This window comes from Micrasema longulum, unplaced genomic scaffold (assembly GCF_059751315.1).
Source record: "Micrasema longulum isolate JH-2025_06_02 unplaced genomic scaffold, ASM5975131v1 h1tg000487l, whole genome shotgun sequence".
Taxonomy (NCBI): domain Eukaryota; kingdom Metazoa; phylum Arthropoda; class Insecta; order Trichoptera; family Brachycentridae; genus Micrasema; species Micrasema longulum.
This window is the reverse complement of record NW_028277684.1, coordinates 390,230-408,558: the sequence shown is the minus strand read 5'-3', so window position 1 is coordinate 408,558 and position 18,329 is coordinate 390,230. Positions and strand designations below refer to the sequence as shown.

The following is an 18,329-nucleotide window of genomic DNA, read 5'->3' as shown; positions in this document are numbered from 1 at the left end:
AACTATTCTTTGTTACTTCCACACAAAATTTGGCGATCAAGCTAAGAAATGCGTCACACCATGTGAATTTAAACCGCAGCTAGCTTCAAAAAACTAGATGGTCGAATCATAGCGGAGGCGGCTGATTCAACCAACACAACACGTCTCTTTGTTAAAGATCGTGATACCGGTGTGTCATACCTCGTTGACTCCGGATCGGAAATATCATTAATTCCTAGATCTTTACACAAACGCCATGGAGAAAAGTCTAAGCTAATTCTCTATGCAGCGAACGGGACTACGATCCAGAATTTCGGAGTTACCACGGTAACACTGAATCTGGGATGTAAACAAATGTTTACATGGAAGTTTATAATAGCGGATACGACACGCCCTATTATAGGAGCAGATTTTCTCCACAACTTCCACCTGTTAGTAGATGTTAGGAACAAACGGTTAGTAGACAATACAAACGGCAAGATAGTCAGAGCATTTGACATCTCCACAAACAACAACATAACATGTTCCATATCATTAACAGACAAAACCAACATTTACCACTCACTCATATTGAAGTATCCACAACTAGTAGATATCAATAAACCATACGCAGGGCTGGATAAACACAACACAATCCACCATATAGATACCCGTGGCAAACCCGTTATGTGTAAGACTCGTCGGCTGTCCCCAGAACTACTGAGGCAGGCGAAGCAAGAGTTCGATCACATGGTGGCTCAAGGTATTTGTAGACCCTCCAAGAGTGAGTGGGCCTCTCCATTGCATATGGTGAAGAAGAGCGATGGTACTTATCGCCCTTGTGGCGATTACCGTAGCTTAAACGCACAGACGGTACCTGATCGTTATTCCTTGCCACATATCCACGATATATGCAATGACTTATTTAACTGTAAAATTTTTTCCAAAATTGACTTACAACGAGCATATCACCAAATTCCAATTAATGAAACTGACATTAAAAAGACAGCTATAACCACACCATTCGGGTTATTTGAATTTGTAAGAATGCCATTCGGACTATCATGCGCTGCACAAACATTCCAACGTCACATCAACGAAGTCACAAGAGGTCTAGAAGGAGTACACGCATATATCGACGATATATTGATCGCTTCACCAGACGAAGAAACACATGTGGAACACTTAAAAGCTTTGTTCCAGCGACTTCAAGATCATGGAATGGTGGTAAACCCATCTAAATGCGAGTTTGCCAAGAAAACACTGTTATTTCTTGGTTATGAAATTTCGGCTGAAGGCATCGGACCCTCGCCAACAAAAGTGGAAGCCATCACGAACCTCAACAAGCCAGAAACCATTAAGCAGTTGAGAAGATTCTTGGCCATGGGAAACTTCTACCGAAGATTCATACCACGAGCAGCACACAAATTGATACGACTACACGATTACCTCAAGGGAGCAAAAAAGAATGACAACAGAAAAGTAGAGTGGAACGAAGTCACTACACACGATTTCGAAGAGGTCAAGAACTCGCTGATCAACGCCACTAAGCTTAGCTACCCAGAGGAAAGCAGCAAGATGTCAGTGTGGACAGACGCCTCAGATTACGCAATCGGAGGCGTGCTACAACAAACCACAGACGGCATCAACTACAAACCGATAAGTTTCTTCTCAAAAAAGTTGAACAAGGCTCAGTGTTCATATAGTACGTACGACAGGGAACTACTAGCCATTTTTGAGACTGTAAGGTACTTTCAACATTATCTGGAGGGCAGAGAATTCTGTATATACACGGACCATAAACCACTACAATTCGTGTTTAGAAGGAAAAGTCACGACAAAGAAAGCCCCAGACAACTCAGATATCTAGACTACATCTCACAGTTCAGCACGGACATCAAATACATAAAAGGAGAAGACAACGTCGTCGCCGATACCTTATCAAGAATCGACATGATCGAACAAGAGGCAAACATATCGTTCGAAAAGATCCATAAAGAACAAAGGCAGGACAACGAACTACTCGCACTCTTGGACGACAAGAACACTGCTCTGAACCTGATCAAAACCAACATGCAGGGACAAGAAATCGTCTTCGATCTCAACAAAGGCAACATGCGACCGTACATCCCAAAAACGCTACAGAGATCTTTCTTCAACCAAGTGCATAACCTCAACCATGCAGGAGCCGACGCCACGACCAAGACCATCAGTCAAAGAGGCGTCTGGAAAAATATGAAAGCAGACTGCGCAGCTTGGACGAAGGCCTGCATACCCTGTCAGAAGAGCAAAGTCAACAAACACACGAGGACACCGATCATCAAGATCGACATGCCGAGACAGAAATTCTGCGTGGTCCATGTCGACCTCATCGGACCTTTTCCACCATCAGAGGGACTGAGGTACTGCCTCACATGTATCGACCGATACACTCGATGGGCGGAAGTAATCCCTATCGCAGATATCCAGACCCACACAATCATCAGAGCCATCTGGGACAACTGGATTGCGAGATACGGCGTACCGGAGAAAATTATAACTGATCAGGGTAGGCAATTCATGTCTACGGACTTTAACTTGTTTTGTTCCAGATCAGGCATAGCACACTCCAACACGACGCCTTACCATCCACAAAGTAATGGCATGATCGAGCGATTTCATAGAACGCTGAAGACGGCCATTAAAGCTCACCACCCTGTTCCGTGGACAAAATCGATCAGCACCATACTACTCGGACTGAGGGCCACACTGCGCACGAATGCAGAGCACTCAGTAGCAGAGATGCTGTATGGGTGCAAACTAAAGTTACCAGCAGACATCCTGGAGCAGACGAACGACTACATTGACCCGGACTCCTACACTAGGCAACTGGTAAATTTCATGCAAAACGTCAAACCAAGGCCAGTCGAGCACCACAATAAAGGTAACGTTTTCATCCACCCGGAACTAAAGAGAGCCACACACTTGTTTCTGAGGGACGACAGAGTGTACAAACCCCTGATGCCGAACTACAAGGGGCCCTACAAGGTCATCACCAGGGCGGAAAAGACGGTAACACTGGACGTGGATGGCGAACATAAAAAGGTTTCGCTGGACAGGTGCAAGCCGGCGTTCCAGACAGCGGAAGAACGAGCCAGTCCAGCAGAAACGGAAACACCAACAGAACAACCGGCATACACAACGCGTAGCGGCAGGAGGGTGATACAGCGTCAGTTTTGAAAAACAGATTTCAAAACTTGGAAGGGGGCTGTGTGGCGGGTCGACAACGACGGCACGAGCCGAACATTGCCGAACGCCGACGTAGAGCGTACGAACGGGCCAAACCGGCTTAGAGAAAACTACCGGATTCCGACCTCACCGCACGCGTCTTCGAGGCACAAAATTACCGCCAATTTAGATTTACCAACTTCATTTTATTTTGCCTAATATAGTTATTAGAATCCTTCTTTCAATGTGTTAGCTTCAGTAGTTTAGTTTCGTGAATAAATCTTTGTGTAAAACGTAAGTACCCTGTTTTACTTGCTCTCATTCTGTGCACCCACATAACTTTGTACATCACAAAATTAGGCCACCAACTAGGTGCCTACATAAAGGTGGTAACAACCCGACTAAAAATCACATTGAATCAGTCCAACATCGCTTGCTTCGAAAAATAGCGTGGATGCTCGGACTAGAGAGAGATAATTATTCTTATGCTGAAATAGAGTCAAAGTTAAATATTTCTAGTCTACAAAAAAGTAGAACTAATATTGACTCCATATATATGTTCGGCATACTAAATGGTATAATCGATGTTCCATCATTACTGGGACAAGTAAAATTCAATATTCCGACTCGTAGATTGAGAAACAATGAAGTACTTACTAGGTGGCCTCCGTGGTGTAGTGGTCAAGACGCTTGACTCAAAGACGGAAGGTTCCGGGTTCGATTCCCGGTGAGGACACAAAAATTAAATGTGATTTTTCTCAAGCCTGGGTGTTCTGTGATGTAATTCACCACTGTAATTGGGCCTCCTGGCCTGTTGTGGTGCAAAAAAAAAAAAAAGTACTGTTCATCGATCAGCATAGAACAAACGTTGGCCTAAATTCTCCAATGACCCGCCTTTGTTGTATTGTTAATTCAAGACAAGATCTGGACTTTTTTGGTTTAAATTTTCAACGATTTTAACGAGCACTAAATAAATAGTCCTGATCTTGTCTCGATGTCCCTTATGTTTGTCAATGCGTCTTTTATTTTATTTTAAATGTTTTAAACCATATTTTTATTGTAATATTTAAACCTTATAAGTTGTATACATGGACAATTACCGTTAATAAATAAATAAATCAATAAATAATCACTAGATTCTCAACACAAAGACAACATAAACAAATATTTGTATTTGTGTATTGGTTTTTTTATTTGTATTTTTTTTATTTGTTTTAGTTAGCTAATACCACTTTCGGACAAAGGGAGTATCATGTAATTAAAATCTGTAACCTACTCCCACTGTCCATTTAAACCACTAGTAACGAGAAAATATTCAAAAAGGCTATAAAAAAATGAATAGTGGAGCTGGGTGAAAGTAAAATGAATTGTCTCATTCCCCCAATCCAATATTAAATCAACTGCTCTCTAAACATTTAACTTTTTTTATGGTTTTATTAATTTATTGTGCGTTTTATAATAAAAAAAATGAAGCTATACGAAATGAAATATAAACATAAATACGTATTGTTTAAAACTGCCTGAACATTTTGTTAATTATATCTGTTTATTTATATTTTTTTTATATATTCTCACATGTAAAAACATTTTTTTTAAAAGCAAATTATTTACTGTCTACGGCACGGGTAACCCTAGTGAGGACACATTGTTTTTATTATTAATCATAGTTTATAATGGAAAAAAATACAAAGAAAAATCTTTATAAAATTTTTAATGGTTTCGCAGATACATCTTACTTAATTGGAAAAATTGGATTACGCTAACCTCGTCATTGTACTAGACTAACTTAACTTTTCTACTACAAAAGTGCAAAAAAAAAAAAAAACTATTGTCAAGAAATAGACATTTTTTATTGAAGCTTGCGTGCATATAAGAAATTTAAACGTTTTATTTTTTTATGTACTTCTTTTAGCTCATAACTCGCTATTTTTAAATTGTATTTTCGTTTTTTTTCAAATTAAAATTAAAATTTATTTTATTTATTTAACAATTTTAAGTTTGTCCAAATGCTTATAGACATGCTAGATTTCCTCCCTAGGGAGTTATTTACATATGAATTTTGTTGCAACAAAGAAGGAAATCATTTTCGAGATAGGAATATGGAAGTCTGGGCATCTACAAGGCTTACGATTTGTTATTGACTGGTTTAAGTTTAAGCTACTTTACCTACTGTGTACCATTTACCATTCATCAAATTTCAACATCAACATTTTCTCAGCTCTTTCGTAAAGTGGTCACTTAAAACAGCCAATGACAATTCACAAGTCCCTTTTTAACAATGTTTTTTTTCTCTATTGCATCAAAACTTAAATCAAATTTAATTATTGACCAAAATAACGTTACAAATTACAAAATATTTAAAGCGGTATATTGTTTTGTATAACTAAAAATGTCAGTAATTTATGAAATCTAAACTATCAAATTTATTTTTAATATGCGTTAATTGGTTTTCTGAAGACTCCTTGTAAAAATAAATAAAAATTTTCGTTTACTTTTTTTTACAATAGCATTAAGAGTGTTTGATTATTATGGCATGTTCAATTACTATAGCACCCACCATTATCTGTATTAATTTTGAAATCCTCTGCTTTTTTGTTGGCAGAATTGTAAAATCTATCTAGCGTAATAAAACTGGTGATTACATATCTTACGCTTCCCCGTAATTGATTCCTTGCGGTAAATTTGCTCCCCGATAGCTTTTCGAATAATACTATATGCATGTCGCTATGGCGGTGGCCGCTGATAGTGTCCGGAATCTATTCCAAGCGATGCGCTGTTTAATAAATTACGAGCTCTCGTCCGTACTTCGAAAGGACGTAAATACTCTTGCCCGTAATTATTTCAACCCACTTCGGTGAAATCAATACAACCACTCCAAAAACCTTCATTAGCCTTCAAACAAAACATATTCATCATATGATATGCCTAACGCTGCAATAGTACACCAAATGCAGAGTACACGGATCATCTGTCAAATGAAGGCAAGCCTCGACCATGAACGCTATCTTCATCTGTATATATCGACACCGTATACTTAACCGTATCTTACCTCGGTATGTTCTACCTACTTATCATATCGACATCATATGATCGAAACAAGCTCATGGAATGACCGCAAACAATTAATCCGCTTTATTTACGTCATTAACATTCAAAATAGTTCTCATTTATATTTTAAATAGGCTTATGTAATAAAAAATTCTCACTTCAAAGCGATTATAAACTCCAATAAATCCCAATTCAAGGAAAAAATGCTTGCTTGAACATGGATTTTGCATGACTTTTAGAAATCACCTAGACGGTACGCTTAACGATTGTCTGTATGTATCAACTGATCGACTACAAAGCCGGCTTCTATAACGTCTCGATACATACATTTGAAAAGATAGTAAAACAGATGGAAAAAAATATAATAACTAAATTATTTTTTTAGAGTGGTAACTTTCTGACGCATATAATCTGTGTCTAGATACTTTTATTTGTTAGTAGGAGAGAACCTAGCGGCATTATTTTCACATCTAAGCGTTCATTTTATTAAAGTGACAGTTATGTCGGAATTTAATTCGACTTCAAAACTTACTTATTTTTCTCTCATATTTTTAATAGGCTTTTAAGAAAAAAAGTGCCTACCTCAAAACGATTAAATTTTTCAATAAATCTTAATTAAAGAAAAAATTGCTAGGTGGAACAAAATTTTTGATACTTTTAATGCGTAGATAAACGTATCTAAGGGTTCTAGACCCGTCGTATAAAACGATGTACTTACATCAAAACTTGATGGTGAGGGTATCGGTACTATATGTACGAAATGTACGCTTCTCTTTGATTCATATCGATGTACCTACCCAAAACTTAAATGTGGGGGGTTGTTAGTATATCTTTATAATCGCCAGAGGGAATTTATCTTCAATTATACCGTCAAGGTGAAGGTATGACGTCTTTATCTTCCCATCATAATCGAGGCCCAGATAAAAGTATTTTATCAATTATCGTAACACGAGTCTACATAGGATACAAGACTTGATATATCTCTCCTATTTATTTAAATGATAAAAAAATATTTTTCGTAATCTTCAAATGGACATTTCCACATTGAATTTGAAAAGTTAAACTTGTATAAATTTGCTTGATTTTAAAACATAAATTATGTATCCCTACTATGCAAAAAATTATAATACGAATAAAAGTATGCCAATTACACAATAAATATGTTTTACTTAATAAAAAAGAACACGAAAACAGAACTTATAACAAGGAAAACAGAGACGCTGTTTTGTGACCGATGTTTGTGTGAAAGAGACAAAAACCAAATAAGAAATTCGTTTAATCAGTCGGTTATATGCAGTAAACGGGAGTGCACGCTAGTTATATGACCGGTGTTAATATAATTTTTCTATTTATTTTGCTATAACAGACCTTATTTATTCTCTATTTTTGATAAATTATGGAACATGAATTATTCAACAGTATATGTCTTCGTTTTTTGATCAAAATATTTTGACTTTTGCTTGGGGTAACATGATGTTATATCACCGCACGTAAGGACATTTTGTAGCACAGCCTTTTAAAAGATAAATAAGGTTTTTCAAACAACATGATATAAATATTATATTGTATCAACCAATATTAAGAGAACAAAAGAAGCCTTTTTTTTTTAAAGTGCTATAAAACTTTGACCCCCTATTTCAAATAAGTCTTATTATATTTACTTATTTTAGTTAATATTAGAATATAACTACTTATCGACTCTTAATGTCTACCGGTTTCGAGACGTACACATTTTTTCGTCAGGGCACCTACTTCAATAACACAGAAATACACCATCGTGTCAGAACATGCACTAAAAATTATTTAATAATATTTCGTGGTATGTTGAAGAATTAGTAGGAGGTTGGAAAGGGGAGAAGGTAGGAGTTTGTGAAGGGAGGTGTAAGAGCTTCAAAGTTACCAGTTTAGATTATTTTGAAATAGAAAAGTGTCCTAGTAAAAGACATTTAATTATTTATTTGGAGAATATATGTATAAATATTTGACCGTAAAGTTATTGCTTTAAACACAAATAATATCTAATTATATAGTTTATTGTTCCGGCATTCGCTTCGTGGAATAACATGTCAAATATACGATAAATAAAACACTTTGTACTTTTACGTCACATACAGGTTTATATTTGCAGCTGATGAAACCCGACTATATTCAGAATACCCGCAATTTGTGTTTTTTAATGATTAAAATACAAAGTACTTCAGATAATAAAATAAATAAAACAACTTTGTTTTTAACCACTAATTTTTTTTTTTCACCGACCGGTTTCAAAGCAAACAAGCTTCTTTGTCAACTCTTGCACGGTGGACAAACGCGTTGACCACCAGGTGGAGAGTAGGAAAAATATATAATGCAGAGGTATATTATAAATTCTATGTGGGTCTTTGCATATGATGTGTGTCATTTCAAATATGAAAAATCCAGTTAGATTTTATTGATTTTTTATTTATACGAGTATATTGATCAAAACTGTTTGACAAAATAAATTTAAAATACATCGGGTATGTAGATACATAATCAATTTCAATTTGTTTTTACAATTTACATACAGGTATACATAAAACGAACCAACTTCTCAACCTCTCTGAACTTTCTTTCAACACGTAAAATGTCGATATCCAAAGAGATATAGTTGAGTAAAAACATTGTTTTTTCTTCTGGCATTGCTATTGGCGGGCTGGTTCTGCAAACAGGAAGATAAAACATCTAAAACCGCCTTTGTCTAAGGTATTTATAAGGAACATGAAGGAAAATACTCTCCATTACACCTTAGTTGATCGTAATGGCACGGACCAATCTTCTGTTTTTTTTCGTACATAGTTATTTCATATGATTTATGGCTGCAGTTGTATTTCATGTATGCAAATTTAAATTGTATGGAAATCTAGAGTTACGGAGATTTTGTAAATGAGTAGGTTTTTTATATTTAAAAGTTTGTAAATTAGATGCTCTGTTAAAGATGCCATCTAGTTCTTTAAAAACTAAATTCGAAGCATAAATTCTAGATTTTTTAAACATCATTTAAGCGATTGTTTTTTAGGCAATCAAAGGGGGATGTAAATTCGACTGATTACTCCTCCTAAGAAAAATTCAAATTGCATAATAACTGTATGATGCGTACTTAACATTTTTGAGCTAGTATTTCCATTAGATTCTGTAAAAAAAGTACATTAACTATGGGTCATTAAAAAACGTTAGGAAATTAGGTATGGTATTCTAACAACAGCAAAAAAAGATTACTGCTACAGATGTTTTTATAAATAAATTTTAGTATCACGTTTTCATATACTCCGCCATTTTGTCATCTAATTTGTTCGGTAAATGTCTGTTAGTATAACAAAGAAGTCATTAGCAGATCTTAATTGGTTTATTTATTATCAAACTTCAGATCGTAATTAAAAACATTTCCGTTCCAAAACTCTGTAAAAAAACATTGTGCTTGAACCTGAGATAAAGGATTCGGAGTAACATATCAACAAAGCAACATGAACCAAGGACCGTCATTTTATAAAAATCCTCTATAGATTCACATAACTGTATTGTTGCTTACATTTTCCATATGGAAGTTTTCACGGATGTTTATTCTGTAGTCCGTAATTTAAATCGTATGATTTGCCACCAAATCCAAAAAATATACCGTTTCAAGACGAGGCAAGTAAAAAAAAAAATTCTATTAATATTGCATAATCGTCAATTTCTTACGTAGTCTTACATCATACTTCATTTGCGAAAATTAGAAAGACAAGAGTTTTTTTGGGATTATTTAATAGGTAAAATAAATTAATAGCACTGCTGACTGCTGACAGCTGACTACCATATTCGTATTTTAGATTTCTGGCTCCTGGGTTATTATTTATTTGTATTTTCGAAATTGATAGTCAACACTGTTATGTTTTAATGAAAATGATTGCCAAAAAAATAATGCACTTCATAATATTGTTTTTAAGAGAAACATTATTTAACAAAAAAAACAATTTTAAAAACATTTTTTGACAGTTTATGACGTTTTATAATATTTTTGTTTTAAACTGATAACTTTTTTTAAAGTTTTAAATCATGTATTTCATAATAAAATTGGAAAAATATGATAAATAAATTCTAAAAATTTGATAACATATTATGATAAAAGACTCATAGAATATTTTCATAGGTTAAGAATGTATTGTGTGTATATTATTTTACTTGGTTTTATTTTCTTAGTAACTATTTCAGTTCAAAACCATGACAATCATCAATTAAGAAGCATTGCATTTATTCTGCGTAAAATTGATAAATACATTTCATTCCAGGTTTAACAGACAAAGGAATAATGCATTGACCAAATTCAAAAAGGTGCCTTTCAACTTTTACACTTAAAACCTAGAAAAGCGCATTCAATCATGAATCCTACAATGTTTTTAGTACGTCCAAATGTTTGCAGACTGGCCTGATTTCCTCCCCATGGAGTCATTTAGATCTAAGAGAGGGAAAACATATCTATGCACTATCCACTATCTCCTTCTTTTGCGAATACTTAAAAAAAAACAATAAAATTGTTTTAATTGATTATTATTTTATGATTCATATTGTTAAGACCGTCCTTTTATTTTGTAAAATCAAATTTAATACTTGTAATTGGATGACAGGCCCCATTAAGTTTTTTTCAATCATTGTAACATGTAGGTATGAGTATATCTGTTTGTATTTTGAATTAAATATTTCTAACTATTTTGGAGACTTTTCAAACTTTCTTAGGACTTTTAAGCTCCTCATTGAACACTTTCAAACCCTTTTAAAATGGGTTATTTTGAGTTCCAGCCAGTCTGTAAAGAAACCTGAAATTTTCGCCACTTCGGATTTACTTAAGATTTATCGTTTTTTTTTTGCAGTCAAATTATTTTAGTATCTGGGTATCCATATAAAGTTACATAACTATTTGAATATATTTTGATTCCATCAATAATTTTCATGATATATTTTTTTTATACTGGTACACAAGCTACCAAGGTATCCACGTTTTTAATAACCAGAATCACCTAAAAAACTTCAGTTTGACTACTTTAATAATTTCTGCTAATTAATACGTGTATATTTTTCTCCTTTCTGGAATAAATATTTAACTACCTCTACGTTTAAACGCCTATTTATATCGCAGAGAGGCCTAAGTGGTCTTCAATTAGCTTAATTGGGTTTTAATGAATAGTGATTGTGATTGATTGATTATGGTAAACTTATAAATATTGGGTTTTTTTTCCATTTCGCTACCGTATTTCATTGCAGCTTATTAGTAAAAATTACAACAACAATAAACCATTACGTCGTTTTTCAGTAGGGGTAGGCAGTTAGGATAGAGCGCTATATCACTCTGCTTTTGCACACAGAGCTCGATTTTTTTACATTCATACATCTTCTCATGCACGTACGCCAATTATTATTACACCTGACAGTAAATATTAAATAAATGGATTAAGCACCTACGGAGTAATTAATAAGGTAGTTATTTTTTATGTTTTTAATTAATTACCTATCTATTCATTTTTTTTCATTTTTTAAGTTTCAGTTTTGTAATTATCTACCTCACTTATTTTTACTTTTAAAAGGCTGTGGTAATAAATTCCTTTCCTCGCGGAGATGTCACATCATGTTACTTAAAAAAAAAGAATGTTCTGAAGTTTGGATTTTTCTAAAAAAAACATTAAGACAAAAGTACTGTTTGATCATTCATTTACCATAATTTATTAAAATAAGAATATTTATTTGCCCTGTGATAGCAAAATAGATTCGTAATTATAAATACGCCCGCCATCTTACATGCGTGCACCCTCACTTACAGCCAATAAACAACTTAATCTCATTCACACAAACACCGGCCACTGAACAGCATCTATGTCTTCCTTGCTATTAGTTATATCTTCGTACTCTCTCTTGTACAGATTTATTACTGTATTGGCGTCTCATTCTTTGTATGGCAAGAATAAATATTTTTTTAAATAAAATTCTAAATATTTATACAGTTTTATTTTCAAAATCGGGTTGTGGTCCTGTGGCTAGTGTCTCGGACTCACGGACCAAAGGTCCGTGGTTCGAATCCCACTCTACCCCAACTCGATTCCATTTTCTGATAGTGAGTTATTTACAACTCGTTGAAAATGGCCCTCAAAATTAAATATTTGGGTAAATCATAAGAACGCAAATATTTCTTTTTTTTAAAAAAAAAAAAAAAAATCTGGAGTGAAAATGTGCATTTGAAAATTGCAAAACATGCAGTTTTATCATTTAAAAAAAACAAGAGAAAAATATCAAGTCTTGTGTCGTATGAAGCTAAGTGTGACATCAAAGACACACAAGAGTTAAACAAAATCCATTTTGATTTCCAAGATATATTGAACTATTGTTGCCATGTAAGATACAAATTTGAAATAAAACAAACACATCAGTGACTTAGTCAAGCAATTTAGAAAATGCGTTTTCTTTATATGATGAAGAAACATCCAAAAATGTAATGATTTAAAACTGTTTAGTCTTTACTCCAATATATAATAGTTCGTTGAGGGGGAGCTTATAACCATTACTAGTATAAATTAAATTTTATCTTACAATAGCATGTGTTCCGTAAGCACGCTGGTTTTATATTTTTTCAACTAATATGGTGAAGGTGTATGGTGTAGATGTGCGGTGTGGTAATTACATGTTACTGTAATTAGTGTCCTGACGAAAAGATTGGTACGTCTCCGTTACTCATAAAAAAGTTGATAAATGGATGTATGCATACAAATATTTTCTAACATCAATGGAAATGTTTAATAACAAAGTTATTGCTTTAAACCTTAATAATAAAAAAGGTGTTTTTATCGGTATCAGTCGTAAAAATCAGGGCATATAATGGTAAAAGAAGTTCCTCTAAAATGTATGAAAAAAATAATGAAAATGAAATATTTTGACCTTCTTCATAAGTTCTAACGAATCAACTGAGTGTAGTTATACATAAAATAAAATAAATTAAAAAAAATGTTTTTAACCACTAATTTTTATTTTTCTCCGACCGGTTTCAAAGCAAACAAACTTTTTTGTCAAGGTTTACGTAACTAATGAATTGATTCCTTTTTATTTTATTTCTATCATGTTCACTAAATACTACACGTGGACCCAATAAATCAAGTGTTTTTTTTCTTTCACGGGTGGTAATCTGATATCATTATTTTCGAAGTAAGCCAGGAGAGGACTAAAAGAAAAATTGTTTATTTGGTTATTAATTATTGTTTTCTTATTATAAATCGTTTTTTTAATTTCTAAGATTTCTAAGTTTTCTAGTTTTAATATTTTATTTTCAACATGAAGACTTTTAATCCAGTGTCTTTATTGAAGTTATGATTATTTTCTATCGGATGATTTGCGAATTCAAAAAAAATATTATTATTTAAGCATCTTAAGTGTTCTTTTACTCTAATATTAAAGTTTCTTTTAGTTTTTCCAATGTAGATTGAATCGCAATCATTACAATTTTATTGGTATATTCCAGATTTATTATATTTATGGACTTTGTCTTTGTGTTTTTTTGACAATGTTCCAATATTATTAGTTGTATAGAAACCCGGTTTAATGTTTGATGGTAGGGAATTTGATAACTGTTTTGAAAAAAATGTCATTTATAAAAAGAATCCGCCTCTATTGTTTACGTGGGTTTGCTTTATTTTCTGTAGGAATCGAATTTAAATATTTGTTTAAAAGTTTGCGTTTTTGTTTTTGATTTAATATTTTATCAATTAAGTTCTCGTTATATCCATTATTATTAGCAATCTGTTTAATTGTATTTAGTTCTTTTTTAAAATTAATATCATCTAGTGGAACGTTAATTAACCTAAGTATCATTGAATAAAATGCGGAATGTTTATGGGCATTTGGATGATTTGAAGAATTATGAATAATTGTGTCTGTATATGTTGGTTTACGGTGTATATCGAAATCATTTTTTTTTATTATTATTAAAGACAAGTCAAGAAAGTTTAACTTTTTATCTTTTTCTATTTCTAAAGTAAAATTTTGTTTCTTTACGTAATGAATTTAGGAAATTTAGAAATGTCAGTTAGTGCTTCAAATATAAACTTTATATGTAGTTAAACATTTTTGGATAACAGAAAGCCAACTTCTGAATTATCAAAACTCTAAGAAGAAAACTTGTAACGTCGCATGCGGAGTAATAACAAAATTACAAAACTTAAAAAAACCACTGAACCTCATCATTATATTGACAAATTTCTACTAATTCTTTGTTTAAGTATGTTGTGAATCAACATGTGATCCCGTGGCTAGTGTTGCAGATTGGCGGATCAGAGATCCGAAGTTCGAACCCCCCTCTACCCTAAATTGTTTTCCATTTCCTAGTAGTAAGTTTTTTACAAACCTATATTTGTTGCAACAAAGAGCAAAAACATTTTTGAGAAAGAAATAATGAAGAAAAAAAAAGAAAAAATGTTTCCCACTCTGTTGCAACAAATTTAAATATGAAAAACTCCCTAAGGAGAAAATCCAGCTAGTCTGCAAGCATTTGTACATTTTTAAAACATTGCTGTATTTCCAAATCGTTTGAAATGTCCACCACAATCAAAATACTTGGGTAAATTATAAGAACGCTTATATTTATTTTTAAATGTGTCTTTTTTTAACTACTTTAAAAAATATATCATTGGTACTTTGCCGTTTTATGAATTCAATGCTTATAGCAGTTATCAAAGATATTTAACGGTTCCGTTAACCCAAAAGATAGAAGATGAGACCACCGAATGCTAATCCGATCAGACGCATCCTAGAATTACTACCCCTTACCTCCACCAAGTATAAGATATAATTAAATTTCGTCGAGTTGGGGAAACAAGGTTCTATCTGACCAAATATGTTTTTTACATTGAATTTTTATTAAATATATGTTTAAATATTGGTTTTATGTGCATTCGAATTTTGAAGAAAAATGAAATCAGTTCTTATTTATTTTTAAATTCATCAAGACAAAATTATTAAAAAATATTAGATAAAATAATATCTTCATTTTAAACTTGCATGTCCAAAAAAAGTATGAATCCACATAGAACCTTGTTTCCCCAACGCGACGATTTGTTTATGTGATGGTCGTTTATTTTTAGTTCAGGGTGCCAAAATTTAGTGGGGTAGCTACTTAATTGCGCGCGCAGTGATCTTGAACCAAGTCGGCAAACTCCATTAATAGTTGGTACATTACACAACTTAGTTTGGCATACGCACAGTCACTGAGCCAATTAACGATTTTCCCTGTGTTTGATTAAACTCAGGTGATGTAGGGGAGAGGGAGTTATGTGGGCAGCAAGGTAAAATAAACCTTTGCAAAAATTATTTATTTTATTATCATATTTTTATTTACAATGATTTCATCGAATCTCTTAAAAACGTAAAAAAATATACCTTTATAATTTCTTCTTTTTATCAGCCATTTTCTTTCGATAGCTGAATATAGCCCTCTTCCAATTTTTTACATGTTTTTTTTGTCCTGGGCACTATGTTTCCACCCATGCCCCACGAGTTCAACGACGTCGTCAGTCCATCTCCTCTGTAGTCTCCCTACTTTCCTTTAACTTTCGTAGGGTATCCAGTTTATTATTCTGGGGGTACACCTATCGAATTTTTGTCTCGCCACATGACCCGACCACTGCCATTTTTGTCCTCCTACTCTTTCTGCGATATCGGACACCTTTTTACGGTGTCTTATCTCTTCATTCTTTATTCGGTCTCTTAAGAAGACGCCCAATATTTGTTTTCCATAGACCACTAAATGCACTTAATTTTATGAACACTTCTAGCAGTGAGTGACATGGTTTCAAAACCGTATGTTGTCACTGGCAGAACAGGAGATTTGTAGACTTTGGCCTTGGGATTTCCTTATTTCTGAAAACGTGTTTCAGCTTTCCAAACGCAGCCCAACTTAACCCAATTTGTCTAGGCAGTTCCGCAGTTTGATTAAATTTTCCCAATTTATTTTGTGCCCAAGGTAAATGTACTCGTCAACAGCACCAATCATTTTACTTCCAGTAAATATATTGCTAGGTATTGGACTCAAAATTTTGGTATTGTCTATCTTTTTTTCGAGACCGATCTTTCTAGAGACTTTGTATAATTCTTTTACCGCAGATTCCAGTTCATTTACCTATTCACTTATTATTACTATATCGTCTTTAAAAAGAAGGAGATTTAGATACTTACCATCTATTTTACACCTTTGCGATTTCAATAAGGCATCTTAAAAACGTCTTCCTAAGGCCAATGTAAAAAATTTAGATATATCATGTCACCTTGTCTTACATTCTTTTTGATCTTGATTTTCTCCAACTTTAGAGGGTCGTTTACTTTTACATCCATGGCAGCATTTTCATATACATATTTGATCAACCTCGTGTATCTAGAATTAATCCTAGCATTTTCAAGTGCATTTATGATTGCCCAAGTTTCCACAGAATTGAATTTTATAACATATTTCAACAATTAGTAAATTAAACCTAACAAACGAATACATTTCAAACGATCTCTGATTTTTTATTGTAAGGTATCAAATAATTTTTACCTCACTTGTGTTATTTTGGAAGCAAGCTTTATCAAATATTGATATAAACACATTTATACATACCTTGAAATTGTATTGAGCTGCAGGGTTGACAAAACGTTAATTAAAAATTAATCAAAATATACAAATATATTACCAAGTATGCAGGGGAATATGGAAATCTAGGCATTTACAGAGCTTATGACCTATAATTGGCTGGTTCATGTTTCCATTTTACATTCAGTGTTACATTTACTATTCTGCCTATGTTTGAACATCTATATTCCTTCAATTCTTCAATATGTATGAAGGTGAAATAATTCAATCAGAATCTCGCCTTCATCAATAAATGTTTCAGCTCTTTGACTACACAAAGATCAACAGATTACAGAATTGAAGGAATAAACGTGATCAAACGTAAACATAATGGTGAATGTTACACAGTGTGTAAAGTGGCCACCTAAACTCCCCAATGACAGGTCATAAGCCCTGTGTGACTTCTATGTTAAACTTTTTTAAGTCATCTCTGTTATAAAACATTAAAATAAAAAAATTAATCACCCCTTTTGAATTTCGGTAGATACGAGTATAAAAAATCCGAGAATTCGTGTATATTTGAACGAACACCCAGGCTGTAAAGGTTGAACCCGTAGAAGATTTTTTTCCGAGCTAAAAACTGTACTTTTCCACAAAAGATAGCTTTGCGCTGAAACATTTTTTTGACAAAGAATTTTAATTTCCTAAAATTTTCTAGCTCCAACGATTCTGTAAATTCCTCATTTAATTTCTTTGTTTCACACAATTTGAAGGCAAAACTAATTTTAAAAATCTGTTTGGAGCTTTTTCTCAAAAAAGCTATATTAATTTACAGTGGGACAGGAATCTCACCAGTGCCGATGTCTTGATTAAGTTCTTTAATTTTAATTATATCTCGTGGTCTTCGTCGAATCCATTTCTAATGAAAAGTTGTTGTTAATTAGCCTATTTTCATTCAATTTCAGAATCCTTTGTTCATTTAATTGTAGTCATCATCATCATCTTTCCTTTTTCGCACTTATGGTGCATAGGGCAACTGCATTAGTACACCAATCGCAGCGTATCATGATCATTTTTTTTGTTTCATGAAGTCAGTCAGTGATCAGTCTTACATTTCAGGTACCAGTCCAGGGACAATGCAATATTCTGGTGTGAAAACACCCTTTTAAAACAATATTTCATATCAAACATAAAAGGAATCGAACCCGGGAACTCTTGCTTTGTAGGTAAACGTACTGATTATTACACCACAAGGCCGAAAAAAATAACTATTTTATTCAATTATAGTGTTCATAAATTTAAACATTAATTAAAAATCATTAATAATTTCAGAATGTCCAAATGTTTATTGATGGGTTGGGACTTCATTCTTTTGGGATCTATTTATTTGTTTGATTTATAATTATTACAAACATAATACATTAAATTTACATAATTATAATTATTATTAAATAATATAGTAATCATCAATATTTATTTACTCTGCACATTTCAAAGTAATACTTCATTAAAACATTAATATAGTAACCAAAAAGATTTT

At 33.1% G+C, this 18,329-nt stretch overlaps 1 protein-coding gene across 1 annotated transcript in view; it reads right to left on the bottom strand.

Moving 5' to 3' along the window:
* Positions 1-16,572, bottom strand: part of LOC148281179 (uncharacterized) — a 67,961-nt gene extending 51,389 nt beyond the window's left edge. The window contains exon 1 of the mRNA XM_088227125.1: positions 16,516-16,572. Coding sequence (XP_088083251.1) covers positions 16,516-16,572 — 57 coding nt within the window. The remainder of the gene's footprint in view (positions 1-16,515) is intronic.
* Between the last annotated feature and the right edge of the window lie 1,757 nt (positions 16,573-18,329).